The sequence below is a fragment of the Tursiops truncatus genome, chromosome 3 (assembly GCF_011762595.2).
Source record: "Tursiops truncatus isolate mTurTru1 chromosome 3, mTurTru1.mat.Y, whole genome shotgun sequence".
Classification (NCBI taxonomy): Eukaryota; Metazoa; Chordata; class Mammalia; order Artiodactyla; family Delphinidae; genus Tursiops; species Tursiops truncatus.
The window spans coordinates 50987594-51011495 of record NC_047036.1 but is presented as its reverse complement, the minus strand read 5'-3'; the positions used below and the strand labels follow the sequence as shown (position 1 = coordinate 51011495).

At 42.5% G+C, this 23902-nt stretch overlaps 1 protein-coding gene and 1 pseudogene across 2 annotated transcripts in view; both read right to left on the bottom strand.

Annotated features, from left to right (window-relative positions):
• The window catches only part of RGS7BP (regulator of G protein signaling 7 binding protein), a 121585-nt gene that overhangs the window by 6592 nt on the left and 91091 nt on the right, over positions 1-23902 (bottom strand). The window contains exons 4-5 of one of the 2 annotated variants that reach the window (XM_019929984.2): positions 19232-19379; positions 17189-17259 (exon numbers count right to left, since the gene is read on the bottom strand). In XM_019929984.2, the coding sequence (XP_019785543.1) occupies positions 17189-17259; positions 19232-19379 (219 nt within the window). Of the gene's footprint in view, positions 1-17184; positions 17260-19231; positions 19380-23902 lie in introns of those variants that run through there. The other variant, XM_019929985.3, reaches the window with a different exon arrangement.
• On the bottom strand, positions 7113-9473 carry LOC101326567 (protein enabled homolog pseudogene; annotated as a pseudogene).

The window sequence follows — 23902 nt, the reverse complement described above, 5'->3', positions numbered from 1 at the left end:
TGCAGTTCAACAGAGAGTGTGGGTAGAAACAGCCTGTTGGAGCAGAACTGGCCAATGTGGGTTGCAGAGGCTGGAGAAGGACCACAGGGAAATAATCTGGAAATTGCTAGCTGAGGCAGCGCTGAGATATGGTCAGAATGGAACTAGGGGCAACAAAATGGCTGGTTGGCTGGCAACTCTTATATACCTAAGCTTTGCCGGGACTAGTTGCACTGCCCTCCCAGAGCAGAGCTAAAATGTTCCCTCCTTTCCCCATCCTAACATTGAAGATGCAGGACCTTGAAAAACAGCCCAGAATCAGGAGTTAGATGGAGTGATTGATATAGTGAAGAATTGTGCCCCACTTCAATAAAACTGGCTTGTAGATGAGGATTGTTTTTCTTGATTACTGAGAGCCTAGATGCTCAGGAAACTATCAGGAAAAAATGAGTCCTGGCTTTCTGGTCCTCGTACATAAACTGTCATCCAAGTGCCCTGGCTTTCCCTCCCCATCCCCCAAGGCTCCCATGTGTCATATTTATTTGTAAATTAGCATCACCCACCGAGTTGACAGTGTTCCTTGGAATGCTGCACTATGTTACACACGTAGATGAAACTAGAGTAGCAAGTCAGAGCCAGGGAAGAAAACAGGGGCCCCAGCTGGGCACATCAGATTAATCAAACACAGCCTCCTCCCCCAGGCTCCCCAGATTAAAATCCTCTTTTAATACTCACACTCTGCTAATGTGGAGAAAAACAGGACTCTGTCTTTTTCATAGTGAAAAATAATTCACTATAATCTGGATGTCAACATTTTGAGGCAAAAAAATAGGACATCTCTCTTTTACAGTTAAACTTGCCCCAAACAGTTAAGATGCTGAAAGCAATGTCAAATCCTATATATAAACCTGATTTCTCAGAAGAATCTCTGAGATGAATCATAATATATTTGGAGCAGATAGAAACGATAACCATACTCTCTCATCATTTTTAGGACTCTTAACTTCTTTAACCACCAAATGATCAGTGAACTTAACCTAATTGGATATGGCCAAGATACAGCAGACCCTGAAGGGTAAAGAATTTTATTTTTTGGTATCTCTTTGAATACTGACTACACTTCCCCAAACTCAAGTTCAGCTGGAAGTTAATGCTTCCTTGGAACAGAATTACCAAAACTATGAAGATACTAATAACAAAGAAAAATCTTATTTCTACTTCTATGAGACTTGGAGATCTATTTCCTGAATTCCCATTTATTTCCTGAATTCCCTATATGCTTGCCTTTCTTCAGTCATTTAAGAGATTTGGGAGTGACCTCATTGGTATTTATATATTACACAATAAAATGCAATTCTGGTGTGTATCATTCCCACTACATGAGGAAATATCTACATACGTTGGTATGTTGTATTTACAAAGAAAGTGTGCATGTGTGTGCTGTGGTGGTATATTTGCTCCCATTCTTTCTTTTTTAGGTATTAAAAGCACACAGGTATTATGAGATTTGTATCAAGACTGACCCTTGTATCTGTGCATTCATTACAGTGAATCAAAAAACCTTTGTGCTATTGAAATTCTCCTCATTCAGCCTTCTTTTCATATATATATATATATATATATATAACATTCACTTGTGAGTGCTATATACACACATGCACACACACATACATATATAGCATTCATAAGTGAATAGGAAGTGTTAGGATTGATGAGAAAGTGCTCAGACGTTAAGCAAAGGACAGACTGCCTATTAAGGACGACTGCTGGTTTGGGGCATCTTAGTTGAGCATTTGTGACACCTTTGCCTAGCCTGGAGCTTGTCTGATCATCACCTAGGGCTGAGGTGACACAAAAGCTCAAAAATTCTTGGCAGAAATTCAGAGCAGCTTTCTACACTCTAGGAAGCTGACATCTGCAGTAAATGCTGAAATTCACTGAGCAGTAAGTCTGCCTGGAATGGTTTGAAGTCAATTTAAAGCCAAGGAAAGATGTCTTCCCACATACTGAAATCCTGTCTCTGAAGTGAGGGGCTGTCAACAGAATGTGAGCAAAATGGGATGCTTCCCCACTCATTCTAAACTTTCTGTGCTAATCCATCTGAACTTGCTGGGAAATCTTTGCTTTTTATTGGAAATGATTGAGACTTTTATGGTATCTTTTCTCCAAAGTGCATACCCTCAGAGAACTGTAACTTAGGAGAGTTTTAAATGTGAAAATAAAAAGTGAGAAAGAGAAGAGGAGGCAGGAAAGGATAGCAGAAAGTGAAAGAAAAGGAGAGTAGGGTATTCAGTCATCCGTAAATTCAAACCCCAGTCATTTAATGTTTAATTCTTGGATGTTTAATATTTAATCCCTATTAAAGCCAGGGATGCTGGAGTCCCCCAAGGTACAGTAATACCATTTCTCTATTGCTCAAATTTCTTTTGCCAATAAAATATTTTTTACATAAATGATATGTTAAGAAACAGAAGGACATGAAAATGAGACGTTTTCAAATAATAAACTGAGTGTTTGAGTTTAAAGCTATGTTCTCTAAGTCAAGAGAAGTGCTTATAATGGAACTGCAGTTGCACATTTCTAATCTGTTAAAAAAGGAGAACTTCAGCTAATCCCAGGGTTCCCAAACATAAGCTGCATCAGCTTCATCTGAGGGCTTATGAAAGCACAGATTGCTAGCCCTACCTCCAGAGTTTCTGAATCAGTAGGTCTGGGGTGGGCCAAGCAATCTCCATTTCTTACAAGTTCCTGGACCTGCTGATACGGCTGGTCCTGAGACCACACTTTGAGAACCACTGAATTAATCAAAGCTCTACGAAGTGTAGGGCTCTATGTCGGGTGCTGGGGGTAGTACCAGATGGGTCCTAAGAGAAAGGTGAACGTTGGCCTCAGGGATCTTTGTCTGAGTAACTAGGAGGCTTCATTAGAAATGCCATTACAGAGATACAAATACAATGCTTTGAGAATTCCCAGAGGGGGAAATTCCTCCCATCTGTAAAGAAGACATTTGTGGAAAATTCCTGGGGGCTCCGTGTTCATGCTGGGCTACAAGGTGTGGGGAGAACTTGGACATTTGGTGAAGTAGGGGGGCAGGCATTCCGGATGGAGAAAACAGTGTCAAAAGAGGAGGTCAGGGCAGGTCAAAGACAGGGAGGTCAAAGGCAGCCTGAATTTGGGTCCAAGTAAATTGTCCAGTCTGGCTGGAATGAAAGGCATATGAAGGAGGGGATGGTCTAAAACAGAACTACTTAGAATTCCCTAAATAAGGCCATTCCTTCCCTTGCCTCCCTGTCCTTTCACACACCATCTCTTTTTTCAGAAAAGTCTTTTCTGACTGCTCCGTGCTTCTACCTTCCTTCATGCTTCCATACAATTGCTACAGCCCTGGGTGCCTTGTCCGCTTCCAACCCTGGTTAGCCACCATTCTGTGAGCAACTCTTTATGAAAGACTTAATAAATTTACCCTGGCTGCCCAGGTCTTCAGCTCCCACTTACTCCTCAACCCTCCTTAATTAGGCTTCCGGGCCCCCAGTTCCAAGTAAACTACTTTGGCCAACCTCACCAGTGACTCCCTTGTTGCTAAATCCTATGGACACTTTCAGTTCTTATCTAGCTGAACTACCCCACACTATTAGCCATTCCTTCCTTGCAGCTTTCTTATTATACCATGTTGAGTTTCTTCTCCGTTTTTGTAAACTGCTCTTCTTACATTTTGGTATTTCAGGGCTCTTCTCTATGTACTCTCCGTGGGTGGTCTCAACCATTTTTAGGGCTTTGATTACCACGACACTGCTGACGTTTACATCTGTATTTCCTGTCCTTCTAGCTCGCATGTCTCACCTCAGCATAAGACATGTACGTCCATCACAACCACGGAGCATCGCTCTTGGAGTCCCCCCGCATCCAGAACTTCAACTGTCCTGTCCTCTACCTCTACTGGTACCGCTCTGTTCTAATGTAGTGATTGACACCATCATTCGCTCTGCTTTCCAAGTCTGAACGCAGGTTTCATCCTTGATTCTGCCTTGGCCTTATGTACATCATCCAACTGGTCCTATCCTCTTCTCCAAGCCCTGGTCTTTAGGTCAGATTGTAAGCATTTCTCACCTGTCTTATTGTACTTGCCTACTAACTGAATCCCTCCAGTGACCTCGGGATAAAGTCTAAACCTCTTAACATGAATTAGAGGGGCCTCCCCCAACCTCTCTAGTCTCTCTCTCTCTTTTTGTTAATATATACTGCAATTTTATTTCAATCGCACAAACGAAGTTAGCATGTAGGAAATTTAAATGAACAGTATGGTAAAAATAGCAGAGAACCAAAAACTCTAATAAGGAAGTACACCTAAAGCATGAGAATTCAACATTCATTAGTGTTTCATCTTCAGTTTTGATTGACACTTGATGCTTGCAAAATTTTGAAACAAACTTTGAGATCATGATGACTATTCTGAAGAGATTTCAGCACCGGCACTAAGATTTGTACATTCAGTTGGTTTGCAATTGACTTGTTAGCCATTTACATCGTGTATCGTACAGATTTGTCACAGGTCAGATCACAGTGTTGAAGGAAAGAAGTACCTGCCTGTAATTAGAAAGGATCCCCTAAACTGCACTCAGCTTAAGACATCCAAGGTACAAGAGCATGAAAACCATCATAATATTGTGCCTCCAAGGAACATAGTTTTGATAAGGAAAATAACCTAAGCTTCTGTTTCCCATTTTAATTACTCAAATCTCTAACAAGGACAAAACTGTCACATAGGACAGTAAATGGATGCAGTAATTCAATCAGACTTCTTGGAAAGAACACATTTAGCAATCTGGGACAATGCAGAATGACAGGAGATAAAACATGATTCAACACTGGTTCTTTTTGTCATTTTACACAGACATCATGTTAATATTAGACCAAGGCACAAAACATTTAGTGCATAAACCAGTTTCTTTTTTAAGACCTAGCATTTTTACTGTAGTCTTTTATCTTACTTTGGACCACTTGTACCCAGTACTCTATCCTACTAGAGACTGCTTAACTTAATCAACAAAATCAAAAGCGATTTCTGAGCAGATTTGTGGGGGACACAAACATTTGTATCATCAAAGTGTTTGCATAACCAAAAGTACAATAATAAAGATGAAAATGCCACCTATTTCTTTTAGAAAGTAGTACTTCATAAGCTTGCTGCATCTTTAATGTCTTCACTATTGGATGACAATGAATAGTTGATAGAAAAAAAGAACTGTATACTTGAATTATGATAGCTCCTCCATCACAGATCTAAAACTGAAGTTTCTATAGAAATAGAACTATTTTAACAAGGGAAAAAAATTCCCTCATTCAAACCTCTTTGAAGTGGTAATGGCTGCAAACTTGCAGCACTTAGAAAACTATGCCATCAACAAGTTCTGTTTTTAAGAATTTAGATTAAGAAATCTAGATAGCAGATGAAAGTGGATTATTTCTTCAAAATTTTAGTAAAACTACTGATAATCCAAGGTTTCAAAGCAAATATGGCACATCAAGATGGAGAGCCTGGAGAATTTTGATTTCCTAAAATTTCAAAAAATTCTATCATTGCAACATACAGGATTTCTTCCCTATTTTAAGCTTAGAAGTTTCAAAGAAAAGGGAGTGGATAACATACACACACGTGAGTGCCCACACAAACACGCACGCACGCGTGCACACACGGTGGTAAGTAGAGTATCTAGTTCCTTCTTCCCACCACCTAAATCTCACTTTATTTATTAAAAGAAAATTATGCAGGACCCCCCTCACTGTTTTCCCTTGATCTAATGATTTCTGTGACCTTAATTGCTGCCATCATTGTTACTTTTCTAGTATTGCAACATAAGATTCAAAAACAGCTTTGTAGTCAGGAACGTGTACCTGCACACCTGAACAACTGCAGGGCACCAAGGTAATAACAACTGCCAAATTCAGGGATGGAACTTTTGAGTTCCACAGTAAGATGTAATTCATGTAAAGCTCAGAATCATGTTTCAGACCATTGAACTTACTCAAGTTAAAATACAAATAGCTGAAGACATGATGTAAAAGATTAAGTACTTGATGCTGTTAACATATTTACCAATTAAAGTCACAAAATATTCCCCATTATTATTCATGCAGATAACTGAGAATGAAGATAGTGCAGAAATTAACTTTGAATAAAAAATTATTCCTTCTCTTCCTTCCACTCCCCTGTACTCTACAAAATGTTTTCCCTGGGACTAGGCCTTGAAAAGGCCACTACATATTAGTTTGACATGCACTACTGTCTGCAATTTAAAAAAGCTAATTTTGTGGTGGTTTTCTAATTTTATAATCTATAATTACATTATAAATATGTCCACATGCATAAATCTAAAAAAGGTTGAAAACCTACAGTGAATCTACAATATATTGTTTTACATTTGACCACTGCTTTGTGTTACGTAGGAGTCACAGATTTGGTAAAGCACTGTAACAATTTAGGAAGGCATCTAAATCTTTAAATTATGGACAAATTTTATGTTTGAACCTACAAAATTGCATGAAGGCTAAACTCGAGAGACTTCCTATCATTCTAAAATTCCTCACTCCGAACAAATCATTTTTAGGACATTTCTTATAAATATCACCCTTTGAAAGCACATACCATTCCATTTGTTCCACATTTTATGATCTTAACCTACATAGGGCTGAACTCAATTATTCATGGAATATCAAATGTGATAGGAAGACAAACCTGAGAGAAACAATACAATAGTATAACTTGCTAAATTCCTCATCACCATTCTCTGAAGAAAACTTCTCAAGCCTTTCTCCTCTTTATTTTAGCAATGGATTGTGGAAAATGTGCGATTTTCTCTTGACATGAAAATATCTCAATGCACGGTGATCTTGCCTGATGGATTCAGTATTTTCTGCATAACTGATACAGGAACTCCTATACGACTCTCTTCCATCCTGTTGTAAAGGTCAGAAAAAAGCAGCAAACTTTTTTCTGGGGAACAGCTTATCACCAGGGTAGTAATGTCTGAAGTCTTTCAAAGTATGTTGGTTTTTCCCTGCTTTGTCTCCATTTTCTTCTTACAGCTCACAAAATTTAAGGGTTTTGTTGTTGTTACCACAGTTGTTCTTTGTTGGTTTTTTTTTTTTCCTTTCTCCAGATTAAAGTCCTGTCTCTCCTTAGTTTGATTCTCTATGCAGTATTTGACTTGCTCAGTTCCTGCCTGATTGCATCAATGAGCTCTTCTTTTAGCTTAGTTAATTCTTTTCTCATTTCATCTAAAATGTCCTGTTTCAGGCTGTCATAGTCCAAGTCCCTCCACCTGGACTCCGTTGGCACTGGGCTGTGACGAGGGCGCAGATTTTGGTCTGTGTAATGAATCATAGGACGTGTTGTCAAAAACAATCTGATTTTTCCTTGGAGAATCCCGTCTGGAAATAACAGGTGACTTGCTGCCATTCATTGTATTTGTTCTTTCCCAAGGCTTTCTTGTCGGTTCAGGTGTACTTGTTGAAGAGGCCTTAGAAGTTACAAGCTCTGAATCTTCATTTTTGTTCTGTTTCTATTGTTGATCCCTTTTCAGCAATTCTCCTCCTCCTGGCCAGCAGGGCACTCATTTCTTCCATTAAACCACTACCCCCTAACGGAAGGGATCCATTTCCACGACCCATATCTGTTTAGATGAGGCCGAATCCACACCAATGGTATTCCCTCCGCTTGGGAAAGAGGCATCCTCCATCCGTGACACTTTCCTAAGTTTTGCTCCAGCAACCGCAGCTGCAAGTCCAGTTAAAGGGCGATTGTCTTCAGACATGGATCCCGAAAAAAATCCAGAAGCAGGGAGGGGAGCAGCAGGAGGTGGGGGGGGAGGAGGGGTACCTGATTCGGAAAAGGCGGTGGAGGAGGCGGAGGGGGGGCCCTGAGGATGGAAGTGGAGGGGGTAGAGGGGGCCCTGGGGGTGGAGGGAGTGCGGCTGATGCCTGGGCAGGACCTGGTGGGAGTGGAGGAGGGGGTGGAGGTGCAGGTGGTCCCAAGAAAATGCCCTGTTGGGCTGGAGGTTCCGCGGCTGAGAGGCTGCCTTCCAGCCTGGCTCAGAAGTAGAGGAGTTGTCTCCACAGAGGCAGGGGCAGCGGCATTTGCCATTCTTCGCTCTCCCTCGCATGCCAGCTGCTCCCTTTCTAACTGCTCTTGCCGCTCTCTTTCTGGCCTTTCCCAGTCCAGTCTCTCCAGCCTTTGCCTTTCTAACCTCTCCCTCTCCAATCTCTTCCTTTGCATTCTTCCTCTCTCCAGCCTTTCCGGCTCCAGCGCCTTTTGTCATTGCTGTTCTTGTAGTTGCCTTCTTTGAATTTCCAATTCTTCTTGTGATGGGCCATTCTGAACTTCGGCAGGTAGTTGTGAATTTTGTCTAAGCGATGTTGGCCTTGTTTCCTGTGAATTCAACACGCCTAAGGCATGCATCATGGCACTTGCGAAGACATGCGCATCTTCTTTGCTGCCGAAGTTGAGACCATACACCTGTCTAGCATCCCACCATTGGTGGAAGGTCTGAGTAGCTTGATCGTACTTCAACCCTTTAGGAATGGCACAATATATCACTACCTGCTGGTCCTGAATCTTCCTGCCCACCACTCTGAATGTGTTGTTGCCTGTATGATGATATATATGAACTCAGATGAACCCGGTTGAACCACCAGCTGGCACCCACTTTTTATTGGCATCATCATAAACCATCACAGCAGCTCTTGCCTGACAGATACTCTGTTCACTTATTATTTTAAATGTATTCTGCCACTCCCTTCTGGTCTGTAGAGTTTCTGCTGAAAAATCAGCTGATAACCTTATGGGAGTTCCCTTGTATGTTATTTGTCGTTTTTCCCTTGCTGCTTTCAATAATTTTTCTTTTTGGTTAATTTTTGCCAATTTAATTACTATGTGTCTTGGCGTGTTTCTCCTTGGGTTTTTCCTGTATGGGACTCTCTGCACTTCCCGGACTTGGGTGGCTATTTCCATTACCATGTTAGGGGAATTTTCAACTATAATCCCTTCAAATATTTTCTCTGGTCCTTTCTTTCTCTCTTCTCCCTCTGAGACCCCTATAATGTGAATGTTCGTGTGCTTAATGTTGTTCCAGAGGTCTCTCACACTGTCCTCATTTCTTTTCATTCTTTTTTCTTTTTTTTGCTCCACAGAAGTGATTTCCCCTGCTCTGTCTTCCAGTTCACTGATCCATTCTGCTTCATTTACTCTACTATTGATTCCTTCCAGTGTGTTTTTCACTTCAGTTATTGTATCGTTCAACTCTGTTTGGTTGTTCTTTATATTTTCTAACTCTTTGTTAAAAAATCCCTCTAACATCCATTTTTCTCCTGAGTTCTTGGATCACCTTTACAATCGTTACTCTGAACCCTTTCTCGGGTAGATTGCCTATCTCCACAACACTTAGTTCTGGAGTTTTATCTTGTTCCTTCATCTGAAACACATTCCTCTGCCACCTCATTTTGGGTTAATCACGTTTCTCAACTTTGGAGAAGTAGCCTTCTGTAGGAGACGTCCTATGGGTCCCAGCGGTGCACTCACCCAAGGGCCAGGGGCCAGCGGTCCCAGGGTAGTGTCTGGCCTGTGTTTGCAGACTACAGTCTACTGAATCGTAGTTTTCTTCCTTCTGATTTCTGCCCCCTGGTGGGTGAGGCTGGTCTAGAAGCTTGTGTAGGCTTCCTGGCAGGAAGGGCTGATGCCTGCCCACTGGTGGGTGGAGCTGGGTCCTGGCCCTCTGGTGGGCAGGCTGTGTGATCAAGAAGTCTTTAGGCAACCTGACTGCTAATGCGTGGGGCTGTGGGGCTGTATTCCCACCCGTTAGTTGTTTGGCCTGAGGCATCCGGCACTGAAGGCTACAGGCTGTTGGGTGGGGCCGGGTCTTTGTGCTAAAGACCCAAGCAAGATGTCTGCCTCAAGGAGAGTTCATGCAGATGAATAATCCTGAATATATCTGCCACCAGTTTTTAAGGCCCCAGCATGAGCCACAGCACCCCCCCTCCTGCCTCCCCAGGAGACCCTCCAAGACCAGCAGGTAGGTCTGGCCCAGGCTCCTCTGAGGTTACTGCTTTTGCCCTTGGTTCTGGTACATGTGAGATTTTGTGCAATCCCTTTAAGAGTTAAGTGTCTGTTTCCCCCAGTCCCGTGGAGCTCCTGCAAATAAGCCCTGCTGGCCTTCAAATCCAAATGCTCTGGGGGGCACCTCTTCCCAATGCCAGACCCCTGGGCTGGGAAGCCTGATGTTGGCCTCAGAACTCTCACTCCTGTGGGAGAGCCTCTGCAAGGTCACCCAAGGTGGGGTGGGGTGGGGGAGGAGGTTAAGGATTTGGTTATATTTCAAGTGCACCCCTCCTACCGTCTCGTTGTGCTTTCTTCTTTACGCCTTTAGATGTAGAAGATCTTTTTCTGTAGGTTCCAGTCTTTTCTATCAATGGCTGTTCAGATGTTAGTTGTGATTTTGGTGTGTTCCTGAGAGAAGGTAAGCTCAAGGTCCTTCCGCTCCACCATCTTGAAAGACTCCCTCTAATCTCTCTCTTAAGCCTCTTTTTTTTTTAAATTTATTTATTTTATTTTTGGCTGCGTTGGGTCTTTGTTCCTGTGCGCGGGCTTTCTCCAGTTGCGGTGAGTGGGGGCTACTCTTTGTTGTGGTACGCAGGCTTCTCACTGCGGTGGCTTCTCTTGTTGCGGACTTCAGTAGTTGTGGCACATGGGCTCAGTAGTTGTGGCTTGAGGGTTCTAGAGCACAGGCTTAGTAATTGTGGCACACAGGCTTAGTTGCTCCATGGCATATGGGATCTTCCCAGACCAGGACTCAAACCCGTGTCCCCTGCATTGGCAGGCAGATTCTTAACCACTGTGCCACCAGGGAAGTCCTTAAGCCTCTTTTCTAACCACTTTCCCAAATAATGAAGTGTTTATAGTTCATCAAAATGCCCTGCTCTGTCATCTCCTCAGACACCTTCACACATTCAGAATCTTCTGCCTAGACTCTCTTCTTTCTATCTTTTTCTTTAGCTAATTTCAATTTATCCTAAAAAAATCTCAGCTCAGATACTTTCCAAAAAGCAATTCTCAATTACTCCTGTCTTCTCCTTCCCCATTTACAACTAAAATCTGACTAGGTGAGAATCCAATATGCCCTTGTAGCAACCTGTTTCTAACTATTAATATACCCTTATAGCAACCTGTATCTAACTAATAGTTGCATTTTAAGTGCTATTTTTTTGTCTTTCCAATAGTATGTGTGTGTGTGTGTGTGTGTGTGTGTGTGTGTATCTGTGTGTGTGTGTGTATCTCTGTGTGTGTTAGTTGTTTCCAGAATTCACATGTCATACCCTGAAGGCTCCATCACAATCTCTGCAAGGGGAGGCTTATGTCATTTGAAAAAGCTTCCCAGGTGATTCTCATCCCATTCTGTCCTGTTGAGATGGAAAGCCTCTAGGGGGAGTCATCCCCAGCACCTGACACAGAATCTGGCATATTGTAAGTGACTATCACATGTTGGATGATGGTGGGGACAAGAAATGATGAGGTGAGAAGTCTGTTTTTCCTTCAATGGACAATGTGTAGACACATAAAATTTGAGTAGTGGCTCAACATAATTAGAGTAATGTATTTAGAAACTGATGTGTGATCAGTGATGAGTGGATTAGATTGGAGGAGCGGGGGAGGGATAGCATATGTCATGCTGAATCCTGGGCAAAATGTTGTAGAGATTGCAAAGGATCTGGGGTAACCAGTAAAACTTCCTAGAGTGGAATTCCCTGGTTGCACAGTGGTTAAGAATCTGCCTGCCAATGCAGGGGACATGGGTTCAAGCCCTGGTCTGGGAAGATCCCACATGCCGCAGAGCAACAAAGCCCGTGTGCCACAACTACTGAGCCTGCGTGCTGCAACTACTGAAGCCTGTGAGCCTAGAGCCTGTGCTCTGCAACAAGAGAAGCCACCACAATGAGAAGCCCACGCACTGCAACGAAGAGTAGCCCCTGCTCGCCACAACTAGAGAAAGCCCACGTGCAGCAATGAAGATGCAATGGAGCCAAAAATTAATTAAAAAACAAAACAAAAAACTGCCCAGAGTGACATTCAGACACCAACTTGAGGCACAGAAAGTCTTTATATGAGGTGCTGGAGAAGGACCTAAAAAGTCATCTCCAGGCTAGCAGGTGGTATAACTGCTCAGTGTTCTTCAGCCAGATGCCAGAGAACTCTTCCGCCTGCCATGGCTATGTTGGTTCTAGTTATGCACATCCAGACTGGAGTGGATCACAGGTATAGAGAATGGGGGAACTGTTCCTAGGCCCAGTTTAGTCTGGAGTAGGACTGTCTGCAGGAGGGGGCCCATTCTAGAACAGCTGCAATTCCTGACTGATCCACTTCAGACAGACTCTAATGCATGGTACCACCAACCGAATTCTAGGCAAGAGTAAATGTATTGACACACCACACAGCATTCATGAAGTCAGAATTTTGGAAAAGGTGAAACTGTCTTTCAGGCTTAAATTATTTCTGCAGTGTTTTGTTTGATTACAGCCTGCATTTAGAAGATGCTTGTCCTTGACTTTCCCATCTCCTTTTAGCCTTTGTCGGTAACGTTGTGGGCTCTACACAGGTGGTTCCATTTGTAATCCATTTGACACAGCAAGACTCTCATAATTAATGAAGCTCCCTACAGCACTGCCAGTGACCTGGAATGTAGGACAGGAGAGGTGCTGAAGCAGAGGAAAGGACAGAAGGCTGAGAGCCAGGAGACCTGGACGTTGCCGGGAGGCTGCCGGGAGCTGCAGCCGAGCAAGGGAGTTTTCTTCTGTGCACCTCTGTCTCCAGCCTTAAACTGGAAGCACAGAAGCAAAGGTCCCATCTCAAATAATGGCATAATCACTAACCATTACAATTCCTGATCTTGGCCACCTTCCTTTGTTTGTCACTGGAAATCAATTTAAAGCATATTGTTGTTGAGTCAAGTTTTGATTGTGGTGGGAAGGCGGGAAGATAGGATTCAATCTTGAAATGCTCAAATCAACATGGAAGAGTTTCTGAGTTGCGGGACAGGATGGAGTCTGGAGAACAGGGGATTCAGAGCATTTCCAGGATGGGTTCCCCACCCGCACCCCGTACGTGCCTGGCAGGATTTCCACATGGTCAGGGTTTGTGTAGTGTAGGAAAAAGGGGGACCAGGAGCAGTATCTTTTCCCTTTTTCTCTCTGCTTCAAACTCACGTGTAAATGGAATGAAAAGAGAAAGGAAAGAAGCAGGCAGAAGGAAAACAGATGGTTCTCTATAATGCTTTTCATCCAGTTAGAATTATGTTTTGACAATAAGGTCCTACAGAAAAAAACTGGAACACATTTTCCCACATTTCACCCCACACCATCTTCTGCATAGATTAGACCTGTGTAATGAATCAATCTCCTGAAAAGAATTCCAGGAAGGTCATGGGGCAGCCTCTATGCTCTGTCTTGGTATACGCAGAGAGAGGGATCTGGCTGATCTGCTGATTAAAATAGTGCCGCATGCATCTGCTAAAAAATGTTCCCATGGTGACTCCAACAGACCTGCTCTCCTTCCTTCAGGCCTTCTCAGACGTCCCAGCGGAGACTCGCATTCCCCTTCCCCACCGCTCCGCTCCCAGTGACGTCATGCTGGGAGTACCCATTAAACATGCCCAGAACAGAGATGTATCTTCACGTGCTAAGGGTTCCCATTTCTCCCCCCAATGAAGAAACCTTAATTTCCCACAAGACTTCACCTGAATTTTAAAAATTATTTTTAAATCATACAGCATTACTCCCTCCTGAAGAAGTCCTTCTATCTCCTAGCTTTTTCCTTTGCATGGCCCAAATGGATTTAGGGTTCAAGTCGTAGGCATCACTTGTTTCAATTTTTCCCTTTTCACTTGTGTTTTTACTCATAGTATCAATCATTCATTACTATTATTATATTTTTAAAATGTATTTAAAATTCTAATTATTTTTTCCGTTTATAAAAGTTATACAAAATACTTCTACTATAATTTTGGATTTTTCTGGCCACACCACTTGACATGTGGGATCTTAGATCCCTGACCAGGGATCGAACCCACACCCCCTGCAGTGGAAGCGCAGAGACTTAGCCACAGGACTGCCAGGGAAGTCCCAGCATTTCTATTATACTTTTTGTGATTATAAAAATGTCCTAAGTAAAGAAAATAAAATTTCTATTTTTCCAATAATGCCCGATTCAAAAACTGTTGGATGAACTTTCACTAAATATAGAGGGACTGTTTCAGATATTTAATTTAAAATATAGCCTATGGCATCCATGAAACTCAGCCTGGGGGGCCGTGGGTTGTCATCCTCCTAAGCAACTGGTTGTGAAGTAAAAGAAGACCAACCACATCCTGTTGGTGGGGGGGACTTGCCCTACATAATACAAAGGTGAGGATAGCTTCAGACATGAGCCCCAAATCCAACGTCTTAGAGATCAATATTCTGGAGAGCTGGCTCAGGATCACCCTTTCATGGATGCTACACATAGTCTGCTTCAGAGTGAAATGTAGCAGGTATTGTTCAATTTGATGATGATTTGGAGTCTTCCTGAACTAGGTTGGTGGGCCAGCTGGTAAATATCAATAATAATAACAATAATAATAATGCATCTGTGGAGCGCTTGCTCTCTGTAAGGTTGGTAGTGGGCATTGACATGCGTTTAATCATTTAATCCTTACAACAAGCCTCTGAAGTAGGTGGTCTAATTTCTTTTTCAGGGATAAGGAAATGTACATTTCCAGAAGTTAAACTACTTGTTCCAGGAAAACGGCAGAGCAAGCGTCGGAACCCAAGGCTAGCCTTAACCATGCTTATTTCTAGCAGCAAACTTGCAGGCTGTGTCCAGAGGGCTCTCATTACTACAACACTCTGTAGTAAAACACTGTTTTCTTAAAACCCTACAAGGCCTCCCAAACACTGTACCGACGGCTCAAGCCAGGAACCCTCGGTCACCAGGCCCTTTGGGGGTGCTTGCAGTTTACCTGATGCACCACATTGCTGGTCTCTTCTTTTCTTTTCTTTCTTTTTTTTTTTTTTTTACTTTTCTTATTATTAAATTTTATTTATTTTTTAATTGAATTTTATTTCTTTTATACAGCAGGTTCTTATTAGTTATCCACTTTATACCTATTATTGTATATATGTCAATCGCCCGCCTCTTATTTTCTGTTACCTGCCTCCGTCCCTTGCAGCTCAGGTCACACTACACTGTCTGGTGTTCTCACCTCCACCTCTCCACCTTCTGCCACGCTGCTCCTTGAGCCAAGTGGAGCTCCCACTCTGCTGCCAACTCTTCTCCCTCCTCACCCAGAGGCAAGCAGCACCCTGTCCTCCCTCCCGCCTGGGCTTTGCTCGGTGGAAACAAGGTGTATCTTTCTTACTTCTAAAAACCCTTTCTCCACCCTCTATGGACCACCCTCTGAAGCTGATGCTTCCCTTAAGGCTGCTCTGGCCATATGTGCTTAGTGAAAGTGATTATTATTAGTCCTTTGTACATATCTTCAGACTCTGGGGCTGCAAAGTTGGGTGCAGGTTGAACAAACATTTAATGTTTATGCTGGGTGTTATTCTACTATGTTCCGAGCATTTCTCTAGGTACTGAAGATAAAACAGTTAACAAAAGTATACAGAGGCCCTCCCCTCACAGAACTTACATTCTAGTGAATATCCCCTTTCCCTTTCTGTGTTTCTGCTTCCTTTTCTGGTGTATCCTCCCATAGGATAGTTCCGGAGACAGGCTACCTGGGATCACATCCCAGCCTTTCTACTTAACAGTCTGTGTGACCTTGGCCAAGTTAGTTAACCTCTCTGTGCCTCAGTTTCCTGTAAATTGGGAAACATGAATAGCATTTCCCTCAAAGTTGTTATTAGAATTAAATAAGTTAATGTAGTTAATACATCTAAGGTATTTAGGATAGTGGCTGTGATATTGTAATTTATATATATTGGTCTCTGACCTCATTCTTGGCACAGAGCTACCAAAGCTCTGGGAACTTCCTTAGAGAGCAATAAAGATGTCTTTTGTTATGTTAATGATGTGACCTTTGGAAAACACCTGAGGGTGGGGGCTGGTTGCTAGGAGAATCAACTACGTGATTGGAGGGTTAACAATTTCAATCCCACCCCCTGACTTCCAGGGAGGGGAGAGGGGCTGGAGGTTGAATCAATTGCCAATGGCCAGTGATTTAATCAGTCATGCCTGTGTAAGAAGCCACTATAAAAACTCAAAAGGACAGGGTTTGGAGAGCTTCTGAGACTGGGGAGAGTGGTGCTCCTGGAGAGGGCATGGAATTTCTGTGCCCTTTCCCCATACCTTGCCCTGTGCATCTCTTCTCTCTGGCTGTTCCTGAGTTATATCCTGTAATAATAAACCGGTGATCTGGTAAGTAAAATGTTTCTCTGAGTTCTGTGAGCTGCTCTAGTGAACTAACTGAACCTAAGAAGGAGTTCATTGGACCCTCTGATCTATAGCTGGATGTCAGAAGCTCAGGTGACAACCTGAACTTGGGATTGGTGTCTAAAGTTGGGGCTGAGGGCGGGCAGTCTTTTAGGACTACTGAACCCTTAACTCATGGAATCTGACGCTGTCCCCAGTTAGTGTCAGAATTCAGTTGAACTGCAGGACACCCAGCTGGTGTCCGATAATTGCTTGGTGGTTTGGAAAAACCCCCATACGTTGGAATTGGATGCAAAATCACAGTGGCAATTTATGTTAATTATTACTATTACTTTGTTTAGATAACAACACAACACGTGGTTGGCAGGGATCTTCCTTTGGAAGTGTTCTTAAGTCTCTTCTGCTTGGCTGTAAACTTCTTAAAGGGCTAAGTCTTCAGTCCTTTTGTGTTTGCCATACGTGGTGTGATGCTTTTCACAGCATATACAATGAATAAATGCTCTTGACTGATAGGGCCAGTGGAGGAGGTGTCTGTTGTGTCATCAGAGTGTTTCTCAGCTCCCCCTCAGAGCAAAACTGCATTCACCTGATAAACTATTCTCATTCGCTTGTCTTCTCGAGGAAAGACAACTGTAGGCTCAATGCCTTCTATTGCGTGTGTAAAAAAAACAACTTGCTTTAATTTCTGAAGAAACAAGACCCAAGGTTATCATGTTAAAAACATCCTCTGCCTCAAAGAGAAATGACAAGACTCACCTTGATTTTTCAATGGTAAAGGCATAGTTTCCCTGAGTTTGCTTAAAAGGTTTTTCATTTCTCGCATGTCTCTGTAAAATTGATAAAAAGAAAAACTATCAGCTGTAAATTTTTGAAATGTAATCTCGAACCGTCTGTTCTGTGAGACAACTGAAGGACAAAGTCTGTGCCTAACTGTACCAGCTCGAGCTTCCAGTAGGCAAATATTGCATTTATTTTGCTTGTATAAGAAAAAAGAAAATCTGAGTTGGGTTGGCTCTGGAAGGAATAAGAATAACTCTGACAAACGTTTCCGCAGGGCATTCTGCTATAGGAGCCCTCATATCTGCCTTCAGTTGGACCTGGCTGAGATCAGAGAAGAGCCTCTGGTAATGAGGACAGTACTTCACGTTTCCAAGGGCAGGTGAAGGGCACGCAACTAGAACAACAGGAGAACCCTGGGCAAAGCTGAGGCTGGGTGATGATGTTCTCTTATCTGGTCCAAGGGCTGTCCTGCCTGTGTGGTTTCACTCCCTGTCGTCTCTCATTATTGTAATTGGAATTCACAGTAACACAGGTGTTAAGCATTCCCAAGCGTCAACACATTAAATTGGCTTGGAATGTTTTTAATGTGCAGCCCAGTTTGAGACCCACAGATTTCTTAGGGCAAAGTGATAGGGAGAAGCAAGGAAGCCCCCTCCCAGACCAGGTCTACTGTGCCTACTTCTCCCAGTCACTCCCACCTCCTTTGACCAGAATCTGAACTTTTAGGCTGAACTGAAATAGCTCCAACGCTGAGAGCTAGACTCTCCTATTATTATTATCAGCCGTAGCTTGCTCTCTGACAAGCTTACAAGGCCTGGATAGAGATTCTGTGCGAGGTTTCTGAGAAGGAACATGGCTTTGCTGAAGGATTACACACTGACCATGGCACTCTGGCAGATACTCCTGGGAATAGAGCAAAGCATTTTCTACTTTATAAATTAAGAGAAATCACTCATCATTTGTCTATAGCTCTACCAAACTGTGCCAAACAGCTTTATTGTTTGAATTGTTGGATTTCCAAGCTTAGACAAAATCCCAGTTTTATTAATAGCACGTAATTACCACATGCTTCAATTTTCTATAAACACAGAAATTTGGTTAATTAGCTTTAGAATTATATTACAATCTGAAAGTAGAACTACAATGGCTCTAAATGCCACTGTGTGATACATTTCTAAAAATAAAAAAATAGTGTTCATTATCTTGTCAATGACTCAACCCCACACACACACAGAGTCCTCGATGGAATTGCCTAGTGTTCAGCTGCTTCGTGCTGGCTCTGGGGACATCAGTAGCAAAGGACAAGATATCAGTGTGAAGGCCAATAAACAAGGGGCTTGTCCCTCTGCCTCACAGAATGGAATTTTTAGCATCTAGATGCGTTTATGATTATATTATTGTGATTGCTTCCTTTTCCCAAATGAAATAGAATCACTGTAGAATCTCTTCTTCCCAAGAAACTCCCTCTCTAGCCGTGAGCTACTGCTTGTTAAGACAAATGCATTAACTCACTTTGACCACTAAGGGGTCATCATTTACATCCTGGGAGAGTAAGAGAAGACAGCCCTTTGGAAAGCTGTCTGTGAACTGGACAGAACACTCAGCCCCTGACTGGCAACTGAATAGGCCATTCCATACACCTGAAATCTGAGAGTCTAGTAGACATCTTTGCACAATTTTCAATTCTTCTCCCTTAAACAAATGGAAATTTTGGGACCCATCCTGGTGGGTGAGCTGTGATGGGTATATAGATCCACCTTTCTCCCTTCCCAAGGAAGCGCTCCATTTTCATCTCCATGGAGATGCAAGACTGATGGGAAAAGCAGAGGCCTGGGAGCCCACATCTCCTGGAGGCTCTGCTGTCATTCCACAGATGGATTTGGACCCCTTACCGTCCCTCATCTCAGTTTACTGAGAGCTCTGTTTCTGAATCTGAAAGAGAAAATCTCGACTCTCTCTAGCCCCTGAGTGTTAACTAGAGGAGGGTTGGCAGTCTATTTAGGGTAACTTCCCACTTACCTTTCAGTGTTCTCAATGTCTGTGGAAACCTGCCAGGAATGTTGCTGAATATCTGCAGGGGATGATGATGAGTCCTCTAGAGCAGGTGTTTCAGCACACTCCTCAATTTTGCAATCCAAACTCTTGGTTCCCCCTCCAGGCTCCTTTCCTAAGGGGGTTGGTGTTGGTAAAGAGAAGAGGATAAGAAATCATAAATGCAAATTCTATACCCAAGATATCACTGCAAATGTTGGCTATGCTTTGAGTCAAATGCTCCATTAACCCTAGAAACTTCTTTGAATACTAAAGTAATGTGTGTGTGTGTGTGTGTGTGTGTATAGCATATTTTCACAACATTCTGGGAAAGCTATCTGAGGTCAATGCAACCTGAAGATCAAGATTAAAGTAAGGGCCCTGCCTTTGATGGACTGTTGGTGCTTTGTAACCCATTCTTCGTGAGTTAGATCGGATCAGCTAGGAAGAGGAGATTCAGCCTGTGAAATTGTGCTGCTTTTTCGGTCCTCAGATGCAGGGGCAGGTAAAAGGGCCAGGAGCAGGTGACACCCAGCAGAAGAAATAGGAGCTCCTGCCATTCTCTCTGATTCTGACACTAGTCCTCTGGGCCTGTGAGAAGCAGCAGAGATTATGGACCTGCCTTCCATTTCCTTGGCTCTCCAACCTCCTTCAGTGTATCATTCTATGAGGAAAGAGCCCAGTCTCAAGATCCAGCCTCACTCTGCTGAGACCACAAAGTACAGTCGACTAAAGCACCATGTACTGGGTAGCCGTCCACAGTAGTGAACTGCCAATGCACTAAGACTTGTATTTACCGGGACTGATCTCAAGGGAGTAAATCAATACTTTCTGGAAACAAATCTCCGAATTGGTTAGGCCATAAATTCATGTGAAATTAAATGGGAGTTATAGTCCGTGGCCCCGATAACCTCTGTCAATGTCTTTTATTCTGCCTTAAGCTTCTGGGTATCTGCAAGGGCGTATCTTGCTATCATGGGAATGGCATACGAGGCCCAAGAACTGGGTGTTAATTTTTTATTTGTGTGTGTGTGTGTGTGTGTGTGTGTGTGTGTGTTTCTGCTGTGCCGCATGGCTTGCGGGATCTCAGTTCCCTGACCAGGGATCGAACCTGGGGCCCCAGCAGTGAGAGTGCCGAGCTCTAACCACTGGACTGCCAGGGAATGCTCAAGAACTGGGTTTTATTTATTTACTTTCATTTTTTAAATATATCTTTATTGTAGTATAATTGCTTTACAATGTTGTGTTAGTTTCTGCTGTACAACAAAGTGAATCAGCTATATGTATACATATATCCCCATATCCCCTCCCTCTTGAGCCTCCCTCCCACCCTCCCTATCCCACCCTTCTAGGTCATCACAAAGCATCGAGCTGATTTCCCTGTGCTATGCAGCAGCTTCCCACTAGCCATTTTACATTTGGTAGTGTGTATATGTCAATGCTACTCTCTTACTTCATCCCAGCTTCCCCTCCCCACTCTGTGTCCTCAAGTCTGTTTTCCACATCTGCATCTTTATTCCTGCCCTGCCACTAGGTTCATCAGTACTGTTGTTTTCGATTCCATATATGTGCATTAGCATATGGTATTTGTTTTTCTCTTTCTGACTTCACTCTGTATGACACATTCTAGGTCCATCCACCTCATTACAAATAACTCAGTTTCGAAGAACTGGGTTTTAAACCTGGCTTTTTCAGTTGTTCATTAACTCACTTGTTCATTCACTCACAATATTTCCTGCGTGTCAGCTAAGTATCGGGTACTGGGCTTGGTACTAGAGAGACAGAGGTGAAAGAAAGGATAGTCTTTGTCTCATGGAGCTTAAAGTGCTGGAGATAGGGAACGCGGGTTCGTGCCCCAGTTTGGGAAGATCCCACATGCCGCGGAGCGGTTGGGCCTGTGAGCCATGGCCGCTGAGCCTGTGCGTCCGGAGCCTGTGCTCCGCGACGGGAGAGGCCACAACAGTGAGAGGCCCGCGTACCGGAAAAAAAACAAAAAAACAAATAATTACAAAGCTGTTGTGTAACATTATGTAGTCTGTATAAATGGTAGCTATATTGTTGCTTTCACTCTTTCAACCAGTTTTATTTGTATTATGTAGCTACATCTCCAGACTGGTTGTTAAGAAATCGTTACAGCCCGTATCATTGAACATTCATGAGATGGCAGCTCCACCTGGTTACCTTGTAGCTCAATTTCCCTAATCATGATATGATTGTTTTTGCATGTTTTTTTTAAAAAAACAAAAACACTTATGAAAAGGAAGGCTCTTTATGGTAAAATCTAATGGGAAGCTTTTCCCTTGGATTCCTGATCTGAAGGCAACTAGCAGAAATCTCATCCCTGTCATTTCTAACCCATGTAGTAGCAACACAAGGAGAAAGAGACAAGCAATTAACTGGTAATTAACTGTACAGTATTCATCAGCCTATAGTAGAAGTGGACCTCTGAATATTCAGCCAAAGCACAAACACAAGTTTACTGATGAAAACTTTTGATCCTTTTGTGTATACTTTATGCACATTGATCCTGGGTGATGGAATTGTTTTTTCCAATTTTATGGTATTGCTGTTGGGTAGAAATTAATTAAGTACATAGCATATTACCATTTCCCAGTGGGAGGGCATTGACCTCTTAAAAGCACTTGCATTGAATCTCCTGGTAGAGTGCACACATGCAGTCCATTTGGCACCTACCTCTGAGCAGTCAGCCTTGGGATGTGAGTCTGAGCAAGAGTGGCTAGCACTTGAGAGAGGGACAAAAGGGTGGGTGTCCCCCAAAACAGCCCTCTGCTTTTCAGAGGTCTAAAGGAGAGGGCCACCTGAAAGCACACATGGCTCCCGTTCTGCTCTTTTGGGTTTGAAATGCCATGGAGAATGGAGTATGGTTTGGATAGCAAATGGTGGATGAAGAAGATTCACACAAAGAAATTCTCTGCTTTATGGGCTCTGCTTGGCGTGGGGCCACTGTAGCCCCTACCCTGTGGTCAGGACTGTAGAGCCCAAAACTTTCATTCATGGGAACAGGGAGGACTCAAGATAGCGTGCTGTTCCTTCTTGGAGTCCTCTATCTCCTTCATATGTACTCCTCTTATACACAAACACATATGTAAAGTCCAATCCACAATCACTTTGTGTACACTTACTGCCTGTACTAATTCTACTTACATAAGACAAAAACATTCTAAAAAAAAGGTAACATAATTATTCATGTATTCCTGAAACATGCCTATGAGCTTGCAATGCCAAGTACACCCTCCTTTCCCTCATTTTCAGAGACTAGATATAACTCTGCTAATGCAGATGCACAAGAATGAAAAACTTGGATGCTGGACTTGCAGTTTGGTGCTTTCTGTCAGCTTACAAAATCTCTGCAGAATTTTGATTATATTACATCTTCTCTGGCTGGCACATCTTGAAAGACAAGAGATTGATAGGAATTGTAGGGGTTTTCAATTCCAGAACATATGTGGGGAGATCATAATTGCTCTCATTTACTGATAGCACTGACTTTACGCTGGGCATCCTCTCCCACTACAGTCCCTGTTTATTGCCTTAATAGAACACTTAGCACTAATAGAAACTTATCTTATGTATTTGCTAACTGGTTTATTATTTGCTCACCCCAACCCCACTCTCATCTCCCATCTCCCAAACTGGATATGTAAAGTATGTAAGGCCAGGAACCTTATCTGTTTTCTTCAGTTCTGTAAGTCCAGTACCGAGGACGAAAGCTTACACATCAGATGATTTCAACAGATATACAGCATCAAAAAAAGTAATTATACTATATATGTTATACAGCTTTCTTTGCCGCGTTACTATGGTTAGAGATACTTTCATGTTAATGCATTCTGATTTATTTTATGCTTTTAAATGGATGCACAGTATCCCCTAGTAAGGAATTTACATTGTAATTCTTCCCTTTCTCCAGAGTATGCCAGTATTTGTATGGGACAGATCCTTTAAAGCAGAAAACTTGGACAAAGTATATGTATTCACATTTTGTACCTTAATATATATTGCCAAATTGGCCTCTGAAAAGTCTATGCTAATTTACATTTTCCTTCTACCAACTGTAAATGAGAGAATCTATTTCCCTACACCTTTGCCAGAACTTCATATTATCAATATTTAATTTTTGCTTATTTGATGAGGGAAAATAGAATCTCTCATTGAAGTTTCTTTTCACCTCTTTTACTACTACTGAGATTAAATTTATTTTTCATAAGTGAATTGGCTGCCTGTATTTCTTCTTTTCATTTTCTATTCATATCATTTGCCCATTTAAAAAATAGGGCTGTCTTCAGCACCAGATGGCTTCACAGGCGAATTCTATCAAACATTTAGAGAAGAGCTAACACCTATCCTTCTCAACTCTTCCAAAATATAGCAGAGGGAGGAACACTCCCAAACTCATTCTATGAAGCCACCATCACCCTGATACCATAACCAGACAAAGATGTCACAAAGAAAGAAAACTACAGGCCAATATCGCTGATGAACATAGATGCAAACATCCTCAACAAAATACTAGCAAACAGAATCCAACAGCATACTAAAAGGATCATAAACCATGATCAAGTGGGGTTTATTCCAGGAATGCAAGGATTCTTCAATATACACAAATCAATCAATGTGATACACCATATTAAAAAACTG